The sequence below is a fragment of the Raphanus sativus genome, chromosome 8, assembly GCF_000801105.2.
Source record: "Raphanus sativus cultivar WK10039 chromosome 8, ASM80110v3, whole genome shotgun sequence".
Lineage (NCBI taxonomy): Eukaryota > Viridiplantae > Streptophyta > Magnoliopsida > Brassicales > Brassicaceae > Raphanus > Raphanus sativus.
In genome coordinates this window covers 1,980,361-2,004,239 of record NC_079518.1, presented here as the reverse complement: position 1 = coordinate 2,004,239, position 23,879 = coordinate 1,980,361, and the positions used below count along the sequence as shown (strand labels likewise).

Below are 23,879 nucleotides of genomic sequence, written 5' to 3'. Positions count from 1 at the left end.
ATATAACAAAAACATATACCCGCACGGGTGTGCGGGTCAAAAATCTAGTATCCATATTATTTCCATCCTCACTTTGTTTATATTAACACTAAAAGACTAGTTTACAAAAAAAAAACACTAGAAAGACTATTATTCGGAAATGAGTCACCCGACAAACAACAAATTATTCGCCGTTTTCAAATTAATGATTTCACAGAAATATTTTGTTCTTTTTATGTCAGCCAAAATTAGTATTCAAGTTACTATTTTATGAGTAAAAAGGCTTTATATTTTGGTATTATGTACCTAATCTGCAATTGTATAAAAACAAACAAATGTCGAAGACGTAATTTTCTACAAGATATTACTATTAAATGTAGGCATGTGGCAATCGTAGAAACTCCAGACCACTGACTCGTTATTTTTTTGATCTTTGCCCTTTGCCCACAGCCCACGACGCAACTGCCTTATTTTCCAACGTACCTTAACTGTAAGCATTTGCGCAACTTCAATTAATGCAAAATTATTAAAGTGATGCTATCTTCAAAAATCAGTTTGATAATTGATAGTCTAAAGTGTTGTGGTCATGAGACCATTCAGGCCACAACAAAAAAGTTCGTGAGAAGACAAAGATTAGTATCTACGTGACAGAACTATTTACATATAAAATATTTTTGGGCTCCTCTTTAATTTTATTTATTAAAATTTTAACCTTTTTAAACTACTTTTATTCATCTTTCTCTCTTTTTAAAAATTTTTTTTTTTGTGTAAACATAATAGACACAGATTTCGATTCGCAACGATCGCACCGTTTATCTTCTCTAATTAGCCGGCCCTGCGTAACATGAACATCCGGAATAAGTCGGACGCTCCAACCAAACCGGTTAAAGCCCTAAAAAGCAGATGAGGGTATTAAGGGATGCAGGAAAGCCTTGCCACAGTCGCAAAAGAGGCAAACAGAAAGTAATAAACGTTACGTTACTTGATTGCTCTCTTGACAGCCGAGTGTGTCGTGTGGACTTTTTCCGCGGGAGGGACATTAAAATCACGTGGTGTGCTTTGTTTTCTGCGTTTGATTCCTGATAAAATATACTAACACCATAAGTAAATATCATGTTTTTGTGTGTTGAAAGTAAAATAACATGTTTCTAACAGAATCATGTTGAACTAAAAAATACCAATTCTGAATTGTTGCCAAAAATAAGACCATAAGTAAATACTATTTTACCGATTATACTCTCTTCGTTTTATAATAAGTGCAGTTTGACATATTTTCCGCATATTAAGAAGTTGATACAATATACTAATGTATTTTTATTTAATGTATAATTATTTAAAAATAATAATTGAAGAAAATTGTATTGAAAATGTAGAATAACATTTATTCTGAAAAAATGATTTTTAAAATGAAACAGAGAATAATTATTATCGCTGACATTTTACTATTTCTGCAAATGTAGTTGAAAAAGTATAGTACGATAGTTGTTAATAAAATATAATTAGTACTCCGTGACCTATGAAGAGTTACTGCTGATTAAAGTTAAATGATTAAAATGAACAAATTGCATGATAAGCTGTTTTCAGAAAGAATATTTTTTTTGTCAACAAAGTACAAATATATTTTGTTGGTTTAATAGAAAAGTATACAAAATCTTATAAATATGTGTGTTGATCAGTTTTACATTCTCTAAAAAGGCGTCGATCTATGACGTTAACTATTTCATGGAAAATAGTTTAGAAAATGGTTATAGCAGATATATAACCTTCCTTCGCATGACAATTATAGAATCTTTAGCTTTGTTTTGGCAGAAAACCTTTCCTCGCATGACGTTAGCTTCTACTCTTTGTACGAAAATAAGTTTGGAGGAAAAAAAAATATAACCAGTTTATAATTTTTAGATGCAGTATAAAATTAATAATCTGCGTAAAGACAATAATCGTTAACTTTTTTACTTGATTAGGGCAAAATAGGTATTTAGGTTTTTCCTCGTTTCTTCCTTTTAAGCTTTATTATCTTGTAAATAAAAAATTAGATAATTTCGGTCAGTAGACACGGCAAAATCGCCTTTATATAACAGCTGCTCTGAGCCAAGTAGCAGAACGATACACACTCGACAAAGAACACGAAAAAGAGAAAGAGAGAAAGAGAGTGAAGAGTCGTCAAGAAACATTCATATTCTCTTCTTTTTTTTTTGTAAACTATTCATATTCTCTTCTTTTTAGTAAATAAATATATATTTCCAAGAATGGGTTCGGAAGCTGCCGTCGCCGCCGTGGATGACCTCCAGCAACCATTACTTGAGCCAGAGAAGTCGGAAGTTGACTTCAGGATGGAGAGTGTGTTAACAGACATTCATTTGCCTTATCTCCGGCGGTTATATTTCGCGGCGTTGATCGAGCTGAAATTTCTATTCAACCTGGCGGCTCCGGCGATCTTTGTCTACGTCATTAATAATGGCATGTCGATGCTCACTCGTATCTTCGCCGGTCGTATTGGAAGTATGCAACTGGCCGCCGCTTCTCTCGGAAACAGTGGTTTCAATATGTTCACATTTGGTCTCATGGTACTAATTAATCACTACTTACATTTTCTCTTAAATTTAAGTTCAAACGTTAGAAACAAAACTTAACTATTTATATCAGAAACAAAACTTAACTTTTCTCAAAAAAAAAAAACTATCAGAAACTTAGCATCTTATAGAACCTCTATTAGCCACTTAGCAAGATAAACATGATTTTTTTTAATTTCGCAACAAGTAAAATCTAATTAATAATGTGTATTGGATTAGAATAATAATAAAATTTGTCAAGAAACTTTCAAATGAAAAATTTAGCTATGAAGTTGCTTTAACGGATCTGATCAAATATATTTTCTTTTAAGTTTTTTTTTTTTTAACTTTGAAAACGCATTAGATCTTTGATTCATCACAGCTTAAACAAGTCTGGTTTCGATCAGATTCAAAGTCTGGTTAATCAACCGGTTTAATCCGTGGAGATATACTGTATGCTTAAATAATCTAGGTATTTATTGATAGTGTTTTCATATATGGCGGTAGATTTGAATAAGTTGATACCAGAACCAAAAACAAATATTGAAAATATAAATAAAATATACTTTTTCAACTTTTGTATGCTGATAATCTTTTCCTGCTTGTGAAAATTCTTCTTGGTTCCTAAGAATATTACTAATATAATTTATTTGCATGGTGCCACAGCTTGGAATGGGGAGTGCAGTAGAAACATTATGTGGACAAGCGCACGGAGCACACAGATACGAGATGCTTGGAATCTACCTACAAAGATCAACGGTGGTTCTATTTCTCACCGGCCTTCCAATGACACTAGTCTTCATCTTCTCCAAACCCCTCCTCACTTCACTTGGCGAGCCAGCTGATGTGGCATCAATGGCTTCAATCTTCGTCTACGGTATGGTCCCGATGATCTTCGCCTACGCCGTCAACTTTCCTATACAAAAGTTCCTCCAGTCGCAGAGCATTGTCACTCCAAGCGCTTACATATCAGCCGCCACGCTCGTCATGCACATATTCCTCTCTTGGCTGGCCGTCTTCAGGCTCGGGTGGGGCCTACTTGGCCTCTCAGTGATACACAGTCTCTCGTGGTGGATCATTGTTCTTGCTCAGGTTTTGTATATTAAGGTGAGTCCAAGATGTCGTCGGACTTGGACTGGGTTCAGCTGGAAAGCTTTTGATGGTCTTTGGGACTTTTTCCGGTTATCGGCGGCTTCTGCGGTCATGCTCTGCCTTGAGTCTTGGTATGCTCAGATTCTTGTTCTTCTCGCTGGACTTCTCAAGAACCCTGAACTCGCCTTGGATTCTCTAGCTATCTGGTAAGTGGATCAAAACCTTTGATCTGCCATAAAATTTAGCTTTCATTTTAATATAAAAATGAATCATTTATGTATTATTAATGACGACTGAAGAACAATATGAATCTGAATATAGGATAACATTTTATGCTATAGTTTTAATTCTAGACCTTATGAAATACTAGCAAAGAATACTAATAACCAATAAACAATTCTTTAGTATATACTTCCAAAACTCTTGGTCCATCCAAGAAATGTAGCTTTGATTTTTTTAAAAAGTGGATGATTTAGAGTTAAGAACATTGAATCTGAACATATGATTAAATAATTGGTACGAATAGAAATACAATCAATCTGATCAAACTATTGAACTTTTTTCGTGGTTTTCGAAAAAATAATAATTATTTATTTTTCGGCTACACCTTTTTGAGAAACGAAAGTCACGTTAGTCTAACGAATTATTCATGGGTTCACCCCTAGAGTGAACCTAGAGGTTCATCCAACCAATATGAATCATTTATTTCACAATTGATATCTTTTAAATAAGAAAACAAAATATTATCAAGTTATATTATGTTTTTAAAATAAAAATGTTCAAAATAAATAAAATAATAATATATGCAAAAAAAAGAAAAATATTTTAAATCCGTCATCAAAACACTAAGCCTAAACTCTAAAATTTAAATTAAAAACATTAAACATTAAATCTTAAAAATACCAAATCCTTAATCCTGCAAAAAGTTTAAGATTTACCCAAAGGTTTAGGATTCAGAGTTTAGGATTTAGAGTTTAGTATTTCGATGACGGCGTTAAAATATATAATTTTTTTTTGCATATACTAGAGTTTAGGATTTAGAGTTTAAGATTATCCAAGGGTTTAGCATATACCCAAGAGTTTAGGGTATACTCAAGGGTTTAGGGTTTATGATTTAGGGTTTAGGGTTTATTTTATTCTTTGGAAATGTTAAAATATATTTTTTAAATTACTTTTTGTAACTACTATTATTTATATTTGTTTTTATTTTATTTATTTTAAAACATAAAATAACTTGACAATATTTTATTTCCTTATTTAAAAGATATCAATTGTGAAATGAGTGATTTCTATTGGTTGGATGAACCTCTATGTTCACTCTAGGGGTGAACCCAAGAATAACTCTAGTCTAACTCTAGTAAGAGTTATTCTTAGGTTCACCCCCTAGGGTGAACCTCAAGATTCACCAACCAATAGTATTTGAGTATTTAATATTTGACATCTTTTAAAAAAGGAAACAAAATTTAATTTCTAAACTATATTGTATTTTAAAAATAAAAAAATATAAATACATAAAAAATAGTAATAGTTACAAAAATAAATAAATTAATATTATTAAGCTTTTAGTAAAATATTAAACCCTATACCCTAAATCCTAAACCCTAAAATCTTAGGTAAATCCTAAACCCAAAAATTTTAGATAAACCTAAACATTTTTATAAATCCTAAACCCTAAATCACATATATTAAAAACTAAATCATAAAACACTAAACCCTAAATCCTAATCACTAAACCCTAAACCCTTGGGTAAACCCCGAACCCTTGGATAATTCATGATTTTGACAAATCTTAAACCCTAAATCATAAATATTAAAACCTAAATCATAAAAACAGTAAACCCTAAAATTTTTGGGTTTAGAATTTAGGGTATATGTTTTAGTATTTAGGGTATATAATTTAGTATTTTAGTGAAGGCTTAATAATATTAATTTATTTATTTTTTGTAACTATTATTTTTTTTTATGTATTTAATATTTTTTTATTTTAATCTAATTTGAAAATTCAATTATGTTTCTTTTTTTAAAAGATATCAAATATCAAATATTTAAAGACTATTGGTTGGTGAATCTAAAGGTTCACCCTAGGGGGTGAACCCAAGAATAAGTCGTCTGGTAACACCAATTAGAGTTCGCCTGTATTTACTTTTTCCGTTAAAGCCTAATTTCAGTGATTTTTTTTTATTTTTCTTGTGAGTATAAACTGCGTGTCGTTTCCTTTGCTAAATAAACGGCAGGTTTTCTTTGCATGGAGAACGTGTTGATTACTCCATTTTTTTTTGTAACAAAGTGTTGATTAACTCAACAAGACAACAAGTGGTGCTTACTTCAATTATTCTTTTATTTATTTATTTGCAGCATGTCAATTTCTGCAATCTCATTCATGGTCTCTGTTGGATTCAATGCAGCTGCAAGGTCGGTCAAAAATGATTTAACATTTTTAATTATTTATGCAATTGTTTTCGTGCATATGGTACACACATAAACGTAATATTTTAATTAATATCTGTTTTTTTTTCTTAAATTACAGTGTGAGAGTTAGTAATGAGTTAGGCGCTGGAAACCCAAGATCAGCAGCATTTTCGACCGCAGTAACTACAGGAGTGTCGTTTTTACTATCACTGTTTGAAGCCGTACTGATCCTCTCGTGGCGCAATGTCATCAGCTACGTTTTTACAGACAGTCCAGCGGTTGCTGAAGCTGTAGCCGAGCTCGCTCCTTACTTGGCTATTACCATAGTTCTCAATGGAGTTCAACCTGTTTTATCAGGTATAATAAACTATACATTATAAGAAAATACCAAATAAACTCTTCAAAGCAGTTATCTTCAAAAAAAAAAAAAAACTCTTCAAAGCAGTTATAAATGAACTAGTTGGTAAATGATCACTAATTAACAAAGTTAATTAAAACAGGTGTGGCCGTTGGGTGTGGGTGGCAAGCATTTGTGGCGTACGTTAACATAGGATGTTATTACATTGTGGGGATTCCTATTGGTTATGTTCTTGGTTTCACCTATGACATGGGAGCTAAGGTAAAACTTCTTTGATTTTAAGAATCTATATTCTAATCAACGATTAAAGATTGATTTGTGTAAAGTGAAATTATAATTAATTGGTTAATTGATTTGCTGCAGGGAATATGGACAGGAATGATTGGAGGTACACTCATGCAAACTATCATCTTGCTCATTGTCACTTTCCGTACTGATTGGGATAAAGAGGTATATTACTATGAAGTTTCTGTGTTAATAAATACAACACACACATATATACATATATATAACTTTGGTGTTAAGGTATCAGACAATACTCCACATTTGGCTTTGTGATATGTTTTTATTGACTAAAATTCATGTTTTGGTATTTTAAATTTCAGGTGGAGAAGGCTTCAAGACGATTGGACCAGTGGGAAGATACACAAGCGCCGCTTCTTAAGCAGTAAACAAAAATGATTTTTGCAAAAAGAAAATTTACCTAGGGAGAGATATAGAGGTCAATTTAATATATTTTTTCTTCTGGTCTTCTCCAAGTTGATTTAAAAGGGATTAAAACCTCATTAGTTAATCAAGAGATCTGTTGATTAATGAATTGGAAAACCAATAGTTTTCTGCGGGGTTAGAGTGAAGAGAAGGGAGTCAATGTATATTTTTTTGAAAGATGAATTAATATTGAGAAGTGAGAATGAAATGTTGAAATAAAAGACGATGTATTGTGTGTAAAAGCGACTTTGTTGTAACCGTTTAGAAGGAGCAAATCAAGTAATGAATCATTGGGTTTATAATACACAAGATTTTTCTTGGCAATCCTGCAAAACTTATAAGTCATTGATTTACGAATTTACAGTTCATTTTGAATCAAATATAAACAATTGTTTGGTTTATATCCAGTTATATATGTGTTGATTTTTAATTTTTTTTTTTGGTGTGAGACATTTTTGCATCTAAGATAATAATCTAATGAAATATGTAATCTTAAACTTTAACGAATATAAAAGTTGGTAAAATACAACTCAACCCTTAGGTCAACAAACTAAAGAATTGGCCACTAGCACCTTAGTTATAAATGTTTTTCTTCACCCCGTAAGCTTTTTCTTCACCATCTGTTTCTTCAACACATCTAGCAACTTGTGTCGGTAAAACCACAACCATATGTAACATGATGGTAGAAACATATTACACAACATTCGCTGCGACAACAATTGCACCTGCTGAAGCATGTGAAAATGAACTGACCTCAGAAACTCTTCTGGATTTGAACAGCCGAATACTCTTTTGTAAAAGAATAATATTGAGAAGTTGAAATAAAAACGATATATTGTGTGCAAGGGTGAATTTATTGTAGCCGTTTTTTGTATGAAATAAATCAAGTAATGAATCAATGGTTTTATGGTTTATAACATTTTTGACACTCGGTAGATTTATAAATAAATTATGACTTAGCAGTTCATTTGAACCATATATATAATTGATTGTTCGTTTGTAAATATGATCATTTAATAACATACAAACATATGTTTTTGTCATGTGAATGTGTTTTTGCTTTTAAAGAAAGTTAAATGAAAGATGAAATATTAAACTAATTGAACGAACAATGTAATTAGTAAGTAAAGTCAAAATCTTATTGTCTAATTTTGTTTTATTTTTTTGACTGAAATTTTGTTTTATTTTTCGAATATTATTTTAGTGAACTAAAAGCTCATAATAAACTGACAGAAATAAAAAAGCGTGCATAGGATTTAATGAACATCTTCATGCGAATGTTCAACGCGAACATATTGAATTTGTCAATTTGGTTTTGATAGCTATTGAAAAGGTTTGCTTGTCAATGTTCTCTTTTCTTCAACAAATTTTTATTGTTAAGTATTTGGATTTGATTTGTTTATGTTTCATTTTTCTTAAATAAATTTGAACCGTCTTTAGGTTGGTTAGTATCACTCATGTCTTCTAGTTGAAGATAACTACACCATGACCAAAAGAAGTCGTCGTGAATATTGTTCTAGCGATATATAGCTTTTGAGTTTTGAGCTTGCCCCACTAGTTTTCCTCAATGGTTCCTGTCCGCTTGTTGTTTAATCTTCAACTCCTCCTGACATGCATGATGCATGTGTAATGTTGTTTAATCAAAGATTCACAAAACGACTCCTCCTTCTGACATAAATCCTTGTTGTTTTTCATATTATTAAATGTTAAGGTTAGGTAAGTGACTATTCTCTTATCCACTTGTTTCATTCTGTCAACATACCTCTTTTAATTTTAGTTTTACACCTACAAACAAGAAATGAAATGAAATAGAAATATCCAAGATGACTAGATGATCCACATGCCATGCATATTATTACTGTTCTTTTATGAAGTTTTAAAATCTGTTTGATGTATGCATCTATTCTATTAAATTGATGTAGAAAATAATATTTTCTAACATGGGGTGATCACCAGCCCTCCTGGATGCCTTCGGCGGGCTCTGGCGGGCAATGCCCAGATTTCCGAGACGGTCATTAGGCGCTAGTCGGATTCCTCTCGAGGCATTCGGATACCAGGGTCATCAGAAAAAAATAATAAAATAATATTTTCTATTTTTAATTACTCTCTTACAGATTTTCATCATTTTTAACTAATTCCAATACTTTATTTATTGTATTTTCTAATAATTAGATATAATTTATTACAGAGTATAAAACATAACATAGCTATTCTTAACTATTTTATTGTATCTTTTATTCACTCGTTCTTACTATTTAATTAATTATATTACTATAATAATTATACATGATTTATTTTAAATGTTAACCATAATAATTTTACATATTTGAATAAAATTATTTCATTTGTGACAAAATTCAAACAAATTAATAAAAAAAATTATTTGCTTAGAAAATTAGTTAAACATGGACATCCGAATATCCATTCGAATGTGAATCGTTTATTTTTATTTTAAAATCATCCATTTGAATATTATTAATTTTGGACGGGGTTAATAAGTTAACAAAAAAATATATTTGTTTACATATTTAATTAGACATAAACATTTAAATATTCATTTGTGTACGAATCGTTTTTTGGGTTTTAATATCATCCATTCAAATATTATAAAAAATTTGGACGGAACTTGAATCGGATGGATCCAGATAAATTCATAAAAACTTAAAAAAATATCCAAATAAATTATATATTTAAAAATATCATTATAACAAAAGTAATGATCAAAATCCGCATTGCATGGATCAACCTCTAGTGCATATTATTTATATGGCCTCTATAGATTTAAAGACCGACTATATGGTAAGTCGTTATTATTTATAGTATAGTTTTGTTCCTACGTGAGAAGAGTCAATATTACTATATGTCTGGGTCTATCTTCTACTAAATCGGCCAGTTTTGTCAGATGCAGAGACAAACGTACTCTGACGAAAAAGAAAAATTCCAACTTGTTCAACAATTTAAAATGTTACTTGGTTGGATACGTATGAGATTCGGCCTCTTATAACTTGAGGGATACAGAATTGAACAGATGATAGAGAATGGGAACCATCTAAACTTCGGTATACGGATTCATTCACGATCACGCCTATTTCCTCCAACTTATTATTATAGTATTACTTAAAAATTGGAAAAAAAAATTGTAACATTGTAGCAAGTTCGCGCCACTAGCACTAAAAATAAGATAATCAAGTCTACGATCTTTCATTTCTACATATTTTCTCAATTAGCTAAAGTTAAAAATACATCTAACGAATAATTAGTTCAAAAATATTTATCCAATTTTGTTTTTACAAGTTCCACTTGCTTATAGGTTTGTTTCCTTTGTTTTTGGTAGTATTACTAAGCCAATTTAGTTTAGTGCATGTGAGAATATTCTCGGAGAACCTAAAACAAATTGATTTTCCTCGAACAAGACCAAAGAGCTAGTTGATATTAAATTTTTGTATATAAGAAACTACGTTATGTACAGTTTACTGCTGCAATGAAATTTCTGCGACGGCTGTATAACTAAAAATTAGTCAACACTGGGTCTAAGAATTTTATTAGAAAACGTATACTTTACATATATATGTGGGTTCCGGCTAAATTCAAAATAACCAAGTGGTCTATGGGTCATACGAAATGTGTTGTACTGTATAGTCTGTATTGAACTTTTTTGCCCCAAAAAGAAAAAAGTTTGTAATTAATCGTTATTTTTTTACCAATATTTCTAGAAGTAGAAATCAATCCACAGATATTTATACAAGAAATTTATAATCATGTTGGTTCTGAACGGTGACCAAAAAAAAAAAAAAACAAAGAAGAACATTGAATTCCTTATCATTCCTAAAAAGAATCACTGTCCAAATAGAATAATTTTTCTTTTTTCTTTTTTCCTTAATTTGATAAGGAACAAAAATTCATTTTCATTAGAACTATTTTATTTCTATACGTTCAGTGTCTTTTCCTTTCATGTTCAAAGATTTCATGAACCTAAATAAATTGGGAATTGATATTAACTAGTCAAAATATTGAAGTATTTAAAATAGTTTCATATATTTCCCTAACAGAAATTAGTTGCACATGTTACAATCGGTCCAATTTATTCAAATATTAAATTGTTAAAAATATTCATTAATTTTGTAGTCAATGAAATTGAGAAAATTCCACATGCAGATACAACAAAAACAAAATTTTGTGTGAACGGTGTAAAGTTGATTAGCGGGAAAAAAGGATTCAAAATAAGAAAAAAAATCTGAAAAATCAAACCGGGAGGAAAATCGTTTCAAACCGGTGACCGAAAAGGAAAATAAAAGAAACCGAACATGAGAGTGATACACCATGACACTGTTCTTGGTGAAAAAAATCAATGATCAAGCTCCATATCATCTGATTTTCTACTTCCATGTGATCCGTTATGCTCTGATTTCTTAGGAGGAGAGTTTGATTTCACAATGTAGTATGTACTTGCACGTCCTGCAATACGTTCTAGATCCTTTTCATCAGTTAAAAAAAAAAACATTCATCAGATATTTTCCTTATGATCTTTCTAATTTGAATGTTTAGGCTAAAGCTAGGTAGAAACATTAGGGCTTTTTGATCTGGCAGATGATTGATGTAAGAGTATACTCACAGAAGCTGAATCGATGGTGACAATTCCGTGGAGATTTAGCTGAACTCTCACTTTGACACATGCTGCTTCTGCGTGGGAAATTTGAAAAGTACGAATCTACAAAAAACATCACAGAACAGACTAAGAGTTCCAGTACAGAGAGCCAGAGACTAATGGTGGTATAATCAGCCAAAACATACTTAGATTGTAGATCCAAAAAAGAGGGAAAGCCTGAGAGATAGCATACCGTAAAACTGCCAATCTGACTTGGTGAATCCGGAGATACTGCATCATGGTTTGCGTAAAAGCCTTTTACTAAAAGGCTTCCAAATTGAAAGTGTATTCGGGTTCGGGTAGGGTTGGGTTTTTTGGCCCATGACAACATCCCTAGTAAAAGGCTTCCAAATTGAAAGTGTTTTCGGGTTCTGGTAGGGTTGGGTTGTTTGGCCCACGACAACATCCCTAGTAAAAGGCTTCCAAATTGAAAGTGTTTTCTCTACGTAAAGTACCTTAACACTTGGAAAAAAAATTGGCCTTCGGGAAAGAGTAGCCCTATATCATTTCATGGTGTGTTTATGGGACCTTTATCAGATGAGAATCCGATTGAGAAAGGAAAACAATCTTGAACCTGAAAATAGAGGGGAGGAAAATAAACAAAAGAAACATAAGCCACTCAAAACGAAACATTTCACTCCTTCACATATAGTGAAGAGCGTACCTGAGCACCTCATAATCTCTAACTCGAAAAACTGGACTGAGCATTGCGCATTGAAGCGCACATCCTCTAGCTATGCACTCACTTGCATTCACAGTCCTACCTAGCTCCCTCTTAAATAACGAGCCAAGAGGGAAGAAGGAATACGAAAACTAAATTTAAAGATCCTCAACTAAATTTAACTGCATTTAGATCCTCAACTAAATTTAATTGCATTCACTGAATTTTTTTTTTTTTTTGAGCAACTGAGGAAATTTAATAAAAGGGAAAGAGATTTAGTGTGGGCTAGAGCCCAGCACTGATGTTTTGTTACAAAGAGAAGCCTTTGCAAGAGAGTCTGCAGGCCCATTTAGTGATCTAGGGAGAAAAGAAGCTGTGAAAAGAGGTGAAAGCAGAAGAGGTGGTCGAGGCTTAAGCGTTTTCACATGGTCATGGCTTCTTCTTCTTCTCTCTCTGCGTTACCGTCGCCTCACACTCCAAGATTCTCACAAACCCTAAGTTCTCATTTCCTCGCCCCTTGTTCTGTTTTGAGCCTAAAACACGCATCATCGCTCCTTAAATCGAGGATCAGAATCTCCTCTCGTCGTGTGCGGACAAAAACACTCGTTGTTGTGTCTGCCCAGACTAGTATCCTGAAAGGTTTTGTCCCATTCTCTCGGCGAATTTAGTGGTTTTGATTGCTAATAAGGGCTCACTGAGTTATCTCTTATGTATGATTGGATTAAAGGTTCATTGTTATGTGTAATCATTATTAGAACAATTGATTGTGTACTTTTGAAATGCTTATAGAGCATAAAAAGTGATCTCGAAATAAAAATTTGATGGTTTGTTCATTGTTGTTTGATTAATGTTTCGATTTTGTTTTTGTATAATAGTACTTAGAACCGCGTGGAATATTGGGAAAGATGGAATCGAAGCAGGAACCAACCTAGTACCTGTGAGAGCTCTCTCTTAGTGTTGTCTTGACCCGTTGGAATCTAAAATGTTTTTCTTTTTTTAAGTCGCACTTTTGGTTTGTCATTTGCTTTTGCAAGGTTTCTGTGCCTAGACCTGTTGCTAGGATCTCAGTGACAATTGCAGCATTGGCGGTTTCATTGTTTGTTCTCAAGTCGTTTGTATCAACTGCTTTCTTTGTATTGGTATGTTTAACCCAACCCTCACTTTTTTTTTTATTATAGCTGATTTTTTCTTGTACAGTAGTCTCTGTCTGAATTCTAAAGCCAAGCCTCCATGAGTGTCTTTCTCAGGGTACAATGGGATTTGCATATTTCTTATTCATAGCCTTGAACAAAGATGAAGCTCCTAAACAGAGAGGAGAAGATACTATTTCTGGTTCCAACAAACCAATGGATGATGATCCACTTGAAGAAGCAAAGAAAATTATGGACAAGTACAAGTAAGCAGCAGCTTATCAGTTTTTGAGAGAGAGAGATCTCTAATGTATACGGATAAAACACTTTGGCAATGTTGGGTATGTGGTTTTGATGTTAAGATAAACTTGTCATAGAGATCTCAAGAGAAAATCACAAAACAAGAAAATATATATATATATATCAAACTTCGAGAGTGAAAATAGGCCTAGATAGTCCGGTTGTTGCACCACCGTGGAACATCTTCTTAAACCCTCTCAAGCCGCCTAGCGAGTGCTTTCGGATTCCGCCAAATTTAATGGTGGACACTATGCTGCGACGCAGATTTGCCAAACTACTTCCGACCATGGCTTTCAATCGGAATATCTTCATACGTAGAAACAACGACGTTGGAGGAGAACGATGAGAAATCAAGTCGGCTTCTTGAAGCTTTTTGTAGATCAAGAACTTGGCTCTCCTGTGAAGCAACTCCTCTGGGTCTTCCTTGTTCATCTTTAGTAATCGCATGGCTTTTTGAAGAGGGTCATTTTCATTCTTTCGTGTATTTTTTGTCGATGATCTTTTCTGAAGAGAGGTAGAGATGTTGGATTGAGGAGGCGATGAGTTGAACTATGATAGTATTTATAGTCATTGCATGAAACAGTGCTATTGCACTAACTTGTAACTTGTTGTATACGTGGTTTTTCTACGAAGTTATATGTTTCTTATTACAATCTTTATGATATCACAATTTATTTATAAGTCAAATCACTATGATAATGAGATATGCTGAAATATACAAATATACAAAGTCGTATGAGCTTATGAGCTTGCCGTCCATATTTTAATTTATTTTCTGAAAACGAGGTCATATAGTATAAAGTTATGCGATTCAATTTTTTAACTTTAGCATTTCAATTTACAAGCTTGAGATCTGATCATTGGGAACCACTCAGTCTGTACAGGTGAAAAAGTAAGGAAGAATCAACGACCTGGAACACTGATTTTGAGTAAATGTTGTCACATTTCACACCAGTATATATTTATAGTATTTCTTTAGTTCTTTGCCTTCTCACCAGAGCACAACGATAAAAAAACGATCGTCGCACCTATGCTTTATCTTCTTTTTTGTTTGTTTGTTAGAGTAGCACACTTGAAGCATAAGGAGAAATCACATTCAACCCAACGTAGCACAAAAGCTACAGGTTTCATGACAACCCTAGCTATAACAGGTATACACATTATGTAGCCAAGTAATTCACTAATCAAGTTTCTCATCTGAAGCTGTAAAAACAACTAAGCAAACATGGTGTGTCTTATCTTAAGAATTAAAAAATCTCTCAACATTGGAAATGAATCATGCTGCAAGCAAGTCAACTAGAAATAATTATACCCTCAGATGCCAATTGAAAACTAAAATATTTTACGTAAGTAACCAAACAAAGTTATATGTTGTCTCTTTTATTAGGATAATAAAGTCAATGAAAAAGAGTTATTAACTACAACATAAGAAATCAAATAAAGAAAAATAGAGAAATGTACTTAACGTCATGCCCACGAAAGGGACCCAAGTCCTAGTAGCCCTGCTAAATGCATACAAAGAGAATAGCCAAACAACAGGGAGACTAAATCAGCGAGTTTTGGTCATCGCATTTTTGCTTATAAAATTTCTTTCGTAACCCAAAGAAAACGTGCATCCAGCACAAGGCAACACATGGACTCTTGATGCCCCAGCAAGCCACAAGTTTGTACCAAAACGTCATATAAAACAATAAGTCGGATATTCGTTGTATAATCCATAGTCAAGTCAATCAAAGTTGTAGCCTGCTACGAATGATTTGTCAACTTTCTCCGTAAATTTTCTTGAAACCAAAAGAAGTCGAACCTTAAAGCACTGAAAGTTTAAAAACATCTTAGTGGAGATATTGACAATTGAAATTTGCTTACAGCTTCATATCCACTAAGCAGGCATCAGATAAACCATTGCAACTAAGCAGAGTTATTTGTTCAAGTCAATGAATATAAGTATTATTTGCTGCAGCTAGAATAGCCAAACTATATATAGAAAGACTAAATCAATGAGTCCTATTGGTCATCTCTCGCAGCCCAAAGAAAACGTGCCTCCACACTACACGTTCTCATGACTCTTCAAGCTCCGCAAACCACACGTTTGCAACGCTTTTTAACAATAAGTCTTATCTCTTCATTATTAATTGAGAAGCAAATTTAAAGAATAACTTTGATTATGTAATATGTTGTTGTTATGCTTGAAGAGCACGTTCAGCAGCAGCAGCATAAGATACAAACTCCATTAAACCGTAAACTTCGACCTGAGAGGTCTGCTTGTTACGGAAAATTTTAACAGAAACAACCTGCGAAGATAATCAGTGTTGAGCAAACTTCTCAATGAGTTCGAAAGACACTTACTTTACCAACAATATATTATATATAAAAAGGAACTTATTCATCGGATCCGTGGCGCAATGGTAGCGCGTCTGACTCCAGATCAGAAGGTTGCGTGTTCGATTCACGTCGGGTTCAAACCCCCGGTTTAAATATGATCCTATCATTTTTACTGTTCTTGCTACAGTCATAAGAACCGTCCGATTGGGTGACTGTTGATAAATCAACGGCTGATATGAGGTTCTTTACTATACTGGACTTTTGAATTTTGTACCGGTTCTTATGGTTTAAGGATCTCTTGTTGCTGGAACATTCTTGTTGGAGCTAGATTTGGCACTAAACCCGGCCCAAAATATTTAGGCTATCATCCAAAAGTAAAACCAAAAACTTAGTGGGCCAAGTATTTCAAATCTTAGCGTAGAGGTAATCCATCTTTACTAAGAGCCCACTACAACTTAACGATTTGTCCATCTACTGAGCTGAGAGCTAACATGGGATGAATCAGTCAGTAAGAAATATGTCGATAAAATTCATGTTAATCCCCCATGGCGGGCGCCATATGCACACTATCTTAATGAGCTGGTCAGCTAATTAAACCAAGGGAAGGGAGCTCTTGTAACATCTTAAACTGACTAACTACGGTTCACTTTTACTGTTTTACATATCTTAAAAATTAAAAAAAAAAACTTTTATTATTCTCAGGCTCTCAGCTAAACTGCCATAAATTCAATGCACGGATGGCCCAATGTCAGGCTTGGAAGGTTAGAAAATTCATGCTAGGGTAAGAACGATAAATAGTGTTACAAGTCACCAAGTGAGGCTACCTCAGAAACTTAAGTTTTGATAGTGAGACAATTTACACCATTTTTCTTCGTATAGATGTTTTAGAAAATTATGCTAGGGTTAGAACGCTAGTTTTTTTTAAAAAAAATTACAAGACTGCTGGAAACTGAATTACTGGAAAAATAAAAAATAAAGCTAAAATAAAACAATCTTTTTTATATATAATTAACAATTCACGACATACAGTATAAGTTAATGTTATATTTTATTTCAGTAGTATGTTCCCTTCTTTCATCTCTGCTAAGAAAAAGTATGTTCTCCCATCCAAGTTAATGTTATTCACCGCACTGCTTCCCACTTTATAGCCCCAACATATTTGGGTGGAATTTAATTGACCACCTCATGACTGACAATTTCATTTTGATAGGTCTGTGTCAGCTTACCAATCCCTATATACTAAATCACAAGTCACACATCCAATAATATTATGACACATCAGCTATATCTAAAAAAATAAGAACAATTAAACTAGACAATAAAAATTACACAAACGTAAAAAGAACAAAAGTAAAAATAAAAACTCTCTAACAAAAAAACTTAAATCCCTAAATTTTCTCAAATAACTACCACGTTCAAAAGTAAAACATGTAATACTCAACCACCAAATCATGGCACGACTTGAAACTGTTACATCTGTAAAAAAAATTCAGTTAACTATCTTGCTTCTTTTATCTGATCTCTCCCTCTCCTCTTGGCTATAGTCTTCTTCATCAAGATGTTTTTTTTGGGTTTTGAGTGTCGCAAAGAAAAAATTGATACAGGTTTATAGCTACTTTTTACATGAATCAGATCGAAGATGTCAATTGGGTTTTCTACTGTTACAGAGCATAATTCTTCAAACAGAATAGTGGAAAATCAAAGCATCGTAATTTGTCAACAACCGAGGTAATTAAGTATATAGGACTATTATCTTTTTTTTGGCAAAAATAGAACTATTATCTAAGATCAGTATTTTTCCCATTCTTAAAATACGAACGTGAGTATTTTGACATGGAAAGATTTACATTTTGGAGAGTTTTATTTAACAAACAAAATAAAAATCAAACGTACCAAATATTATATTTTATACCATAAAAAATTTATACCATACTTTTAACCTTTTTTATACAAGCAAGCTTTCAAGCATGTTGATTGACTCATTTTAGAAACAGTTAAAACAAATTGTTTTAGGGGAAAATTGCTAAAACCAACTCAAATATTGATTGCAACCCTAAAAGTAGACCCTATATTCAATCAATTGCAAACCCAATCTAAATGGGTGTTAAAACTACTATTTAGTCCTTGTGACCAAACAAAAAAACATAAAGTTATTTTACTGTTCTGTCCTTCGTAAGTCTACACATAACAAACGTAGTCTACATATCTGTAGACGTCGTACACAGTCTACACTGTTGACTTAATTTGTAGTCTACATTTTAATTTGATCTAGTTAATTACGTTTAAAAATATATAAAATTATTTTTTGTGAAATTATTAATTAATCATCAATTTAAAGGCTAATATAAAGTTTATAAACTAAATTTGTATATAAGTGAACAACTAAAAAGAATATATGTTGATTTGGTAACCATGTGAGACAATGTTTATGATTTAGTAACAAAATGTCACATAACATGTTATATCTTTAATGGTTAGATCTTCAGGGTTAGATTTAGATTGATTTTTTTTTTGTTTAAATTAATATATAATTACTAAGTAGTTTATATTTTGTAATTTGATATTTGATACAATAAAATTGAGACTCTTTTGATTATCAAATAAACATTTAGGGTTTGAGTTTTGTGGTTTAGGGTTTCGTAGATTTACAAATCAGTCTACTTTGGTGAGTGTAAACTGTCTTTTAAGGTCTATTCTCATCAAATTTAACCTAACCGGATTTAACCAAGTAAATTATAACCTAATTCAATTTAAACCAAGCCTTAACATTTAGGGTTTGAATTTTGTGGTTTAGGGTTTCTTAGAACAGTTTGCATTTTTAAATTTTTTTACAAAATATCATTTTTTTAAAATTAAGTGAGTTCCTTAAGAATAAAAATGTAAAATCATATACTATAACTATTAAAAATAAAGAAAAAAAATTAATAAATCATATATAAAAATTATCAAAAATAAAGAAAAAATAAATAATGAAATTATCATAGTAAACTTTCTAAAAGGTCTACTAAGTTACAATAAAATATACTCTAAGAATTTTAATTTTAGTAGACTTCAAAAGAAGTCTACAGTGTCGTAAATTTTAACCTAGTTTCATTTTTGTCTCCCTATATAAATGAAATTTACACAACCTCTCTCCAAAATGGCTGCATATCTCACTTCTCTCTAAAACTCTCTCCCTTCTCTCTAAAATTCTCTCATTTCTCTCATCTTTCTCATAATATTATCTTGTTATATTAGGTATTATGATTCATGGTTTTCATCATCTCCTTTACAAATGTAAGTTTTAGATCTGTAGATTTTAAATATGTACTTTTATGTTATTTATTTCTCACAATATTATCTTTTTTTTGTAGGTATTATTATATATGGTTTTCATATTTTCCTCTAAAAATGTAAGTGTTAGATCTATAGATTTTAAATGTGTAATTTTATGTTATTTATTTCTCACAATATTGTCTTTTTTGTAGGTATTATCATTCATGATTTTCATATTCTCCTCTATAAATGTAAGTTTTAGATCTATAGATTTTAAATGTGTATTTATATGTTATATTCAAATAAAATTATAGATCAATCTCTGTGGATTTAATTTGCTACTATTTTATCTTATAAATTCTATTTTGAAGTATTTCCAGATTTAAAACTAGATTTACATTTAAAAATGTACACATATTTTCCAGATCTGAAAAATATCAGATAGTGTAGACTTCTAATGAAGTTTGCTTATAAGCTAAGGCTAGTAGATTTCATATTAAACCACAAGATTTTAAGTAGACTTCATTGAAAGTCTACAAAAATATGAATAATTTTTCCTATGTTCTTTAAATAATTTTATCTAATTTTGCAGATATTTTTTTCCATGGTTGTTATCTTCTCCTCCCAAAAATGTAAGATTTACATCTATAGATTTTAAATATGTTTTATACTTATATTTAAATAAAATTACATAATAAAACTATGTCTTTAATTTATTACTATTTTTTCTTTTAAAATATATTTTCTAAAGTTTTTTAGATTTAAACTCATTTCATATTTTAATGTATATATTTTTCATACTTAAAGAACAAAAAAGAATTTCTAAATTTCTAAATGTACACTAATAGATCTAAAAAATTTCCGCTAGTGTAGACTTCAACTAAAGTCTACTAAACCATAAACTTTAAGTAGACTTAATAAAAAGTCTACTAAATTATGATTTATATTTATTCTTATGTTTTCTCATAATTTTATCTTATTTTGCAGGTACTTTTTCCAAGATTTTATTTGAAGCATCAAGATTATGAAAAATCAAACACACTAAAAACAAATATTTAATAAAATGATTTGTAATAATTTTCATAACAAAATATTCATTTGTAAATAATTGTTTGATGCATAATTTATAAATATTGTATTCATTTTTTAGTTGTGTTTCACTTGTATGATATTATTAATTTTTGTTAGCTGTCAATTTTTTACATAAGATACTCTAATCAACCAAACAATTAAAACTGATGTAGTAGGCTTTTGTACCAGACTTGTGGCTGTAACAGACTATGTAATTTGCATGCAGCAGACTTCTGTGAAAGTCTTCTGTAAAAGAAGACTAATACTTAAGTCTGCTGCTAGACTATCATGCAGCTTCTTTTGTATTAGATATTATCAATATCTATTTTATTAAAGTAGAAGTACCTTAAGTTTTTGTTTGGTAATAGTGATAAAAATCTTTACAAAAATTAAATTTTGTTTGGTAACAAAGATAGTAGATAATTTATATTTTCTTTATTTAAATGATAGATTTAAGTATTTAATGTCTTTTCCTAATTTAAATAATAAATTTCTTTAATAGAATGAATCTTAACCATAATAAATTTTCTTATAGATTTTTTTGTTAACATTTTATATTTTTCAATATTTATTAATAAAAATAATAAAATAAAAATCACACATCAAAATCAATTTATATATCATATAAATAAAATATAAATATTTTATTTATAAATTGTTAGTATAACACTTTTATAATATAAGTCCAATTAATTATAAATATTAGATTTTTATATAATACACTGTGATATAATAGACGATTAAAATCACATAAAATAATTATTTAAAGTAATAAATAAAAAATTTGTTTTAAAATGTTATACTAACAATTATGTAATACATATTAATTTACACGCACACACACACACACATATATATATATATATATCATTAGAACAAAGAAAAAAATTGAAGTGAAAGCAAATATTTATACGGCCACGGATCAAACTATAAAAATAAACAACAATGGCGTAAGATTTTTTTAAAAAAAAATTATTTTAATTTCAAATATGTTTATATATTTTATTTATTTATAAATTATTTTATTTGTTATTAAGAATGCTAAGATTTTGGAATTGGAAAAAATTATGACCCATCTCTATATTATTTTGATTAGGAATTTAAAATTTGTATCAAAATATTTTTTTAACTTTTAATTTTTATTATAACTACAAATTTTAATTTTCAATCTAAATTTATGTTTAAATATTACAAATATATCATTTATAAATAAAAAACTAAAAACATAAAATAAATACCCGCCCGGTTGGGCGGGTCAAGATCTAGTTACTCTTATTTTCGAAATATTCATCACAAATTCAACAAAAATACAGTAGACTAACCAAGAAGTCTACGTTAAAAGAAGATTAAAACGTAAGTCTGCTCGGCCGAAATCAGCCATGCAATAAACATGTCAAAAGACCTACAAACTCAACATTCATCACATAAGACATCATCCAAAGCAACAATACAACTCATAAGTTCAACACTGACTAAAGACCCACAAATCAAACATAAGTTCAACACATAAGACAACATCCAAAGCAACAATACAAGTCATAGCTCGTCGTCACCTCCAACTTCTAGTTGACACTGGCTTGATGCACAAAGGCATACAATTTGGGTCTTACATAACTCGATAGAGTTCCGTACTTGTCTATCACTCGTGACATGCATAGGAGTAGTATCTGGATCCATTTTCTCTAAAAGTACGTCTGGTAAGGAATATGTCAGCTCCACCTTCTCGGTTTTCTTGTCCAGATCATAATCTTCTTGTGCCATTTCAAGAAGTTCACCATATGTACAACCATCATGCACAAAGAACATTCTCCTTTTTTTCTATTTATCAACCACAAACTCCCACAAAGAGCCTTTCACCACCCATTCTCCATACACAACAGGCAAATTAAAAATTGCCTGCAAAAATAATACATTTACGAAATTAGCGACCAATAATTTTATGTTTGATAAAATTATAAACGTAGACTTCCAGAGATGTCTACACATGTTATCTAACTACATACTCAAACCAAAAATTCGATAGTTTCCTAATTATAAAATTTTATCTTTTAAAAATAGTTAAGAACAATTAGTATTAACTAATACACAATTTGAAACAAAAAATCTTGAAAATACATTATGAATAATACACAAATTCACTTTTTATAGATTTTCAAGAGTAGACTTTCGTTACTGCCAACAAAAACATAGACTATCATATAGGTCTACAGTTTGAGTTAGTTTTTGCAATTGCAAAATTCACGGGTTACTATCTGTATTTAAAAAAAACGTTGTGATATTACACAAGTAGACTTAGTTTTCAGTCTACATTTTGAAAAGGTTTGTTTTTGCAATTGACCAGAACTCATCCCAAATTTGACTTTGAAAAGTAGACTTCAGAAACAGTCTACAGTTTAAAAGTAGACTTCATGAACCGTCTACATTTTTTTTATTTTTCTGATCAGGTTAGTTTTTGCAATTGACCAAGTTGACTTTCTAAAATTAGACTGACACAAACGTCTACAACTGTGTAGATGTTATATGAAGTATAAGCGATAATCCGATGGGTTACTTTTGCATTTGACCAAAATAAAATAGTAGACTTCATATGCAATCTACTTTTTTTTTCTGAGTTCAGTAGACTGAATAAGAAATCTACACATTTTTTCCATCCTGGTAAACTTTTAAAAATTTTAGTCAAATACAAAACTAACTTAATCAACGGAGTCAAAGTTTGGATCAAATGCAAGACTGACCTTCTGTAGACTTTACTAGCAGTCTACAGTTTGTAGACTGATTCGGAAGTCTACTTTGAAAAGTCAAAAGTTCGGTCAAATGCAAAAATTAACCTCTTTACGTAGACTTCTTGGTAAGTTTACATACTATTTTTTTTTGTTATCAAAGGAAAAGTCGTAGACTTCCAAGAAAGTCTATTTTATAGGTTTTTAGCATTTTGGTCAATTGCAAAACTAACCTGTGCGTTGACTTGTAGGCCGCAATTTAAGTCTACATCTTCCCGTAGACATACAAAACAGTCTACTGTCGCGACACAGATCTGAAAAAATGACGAAAACCATGAAAACAGTAATCTTTTTCCGATGTAAAGCTTGTTTCCACTCTTTTCCGCCATCCAAGCTCCAAATATGAATAAAAGGATCCAACTTTGCCTACTCACAACAGTGTACACTCGAAAATATGAAATTATGGTTATGAAAATGAAAGTTATGGGAGTTTTTTAGATTGAAATGGAGAGGAAATGAGAGGAAATAAGAGGAAATAAGAGTTTTTTTGTTTAGAATCACAAAAAAGTGGTTTAATATTGAATTTTTGAGGTTTAATGAGCTCAAAAATGGTTGTCAATGGTGGTTGAAAAATTGATGATAATGGCATTGTTGTAAATAAGAAGAAATGTTTAGGGTGT

At 31.1% G+C, this 23,879-nt stretch overlaps 3 protein-coding genes, 1 non-coding gene and 1 pseudogene across 4 annotated transcripts; 3 read left to right on the top strand and 2 right to left on the bottom strand.

Annotated features, from left to right (window-relative positions):
* The first annotated feature begins 2,071 nt into the window (after positions 1-2,071).
* On the top strand, positions 2,072-7,419 carry LOC108823122 (protein DETOXIFICATION 36). Its single transcript, XM_018596387.2, has 7 exons — positions 2,072-2,543; positions 3,195-3,826; positions 5,976-6,032; positions 6,148-6,386; positions 6,530-6,648; positions 6,751-6,837; positions 6,993-7,419. Exons 1-7 carry the CDS (start codon positions 2,226-2,228, stop codon positions 7,056-7,058), a joined length of 1,518 nt encoding a protein of 505 aa, XP_018451889.1. The 5' UTR covers positions 2,072-2,225; the 3' UTR covers positions 7,059-7,419.
* A 3,858-nt stretch (positions 7,420-11,277) lies between these two features.
* Positions 11,278-12,308, bottom strand: LOC108821790 (heat shock 70 kDa protein 16-like). Its single transcript, XM_018594786.2, has 3 exons — positions 11,934-12,308; positions 11,708-11,803; positions 11,278-11,569 (listed from the first exon to the last, which is right to left on the bottom strand). Exons 1-3 carry the CDS (start codon positions 12,144-12,146, stop codon positions 11,441-11,443), a joined length of 438 nt encoding a protein of 145 aa, XP_018450288.2. The 5' UTR covers positions 12,147-12,308; the 3' UTR covers positions 11,278-11,440.
* Positions 12,309-12,779: 471 nt separating this feature from the next.
* On the top strand, positions 12,780-13,911 carry LOC108819607 (uncharacterized). The gene is made up of 4 exons (XM_018592664.2): positions 12,780-13,040; positions 13,277-13,338; positions 13,436-13,540; positions 13,649-13,911. The coding sequence occupies exons 1-4, from the start codon at positions 12,827-12,829 to the stop codon at positions 13,799-13,801; spliced, it is 534 nt and encodes a 177-aa protein (XP_018448166.1). The 5' UTR covers positions 12,780-12,826; the 3' UTR covers positions 13,802-13,911.
* A 43-nt stretch (positions 13,912-13,954) lies between these two features.
* LOC108819608 (uncharacterized) lies at positions 13,955-14,484 on the bottom strand (annotated as a pseudogene).
* A 1,735-nt stretch (positions 14,485-16,219) lies between these two features.
* On the top strand, positions 16,220-16,291 carry TRNAW-CCA (transfer RNA tryptophan (anticodon CCA)). The gene has a single exon. It is a non-coding gene; the product is annotated as a tRNA-Trp (tRNA).
* Positions 16,292-23,879: the final 7,588 nt, after the last annotated feature.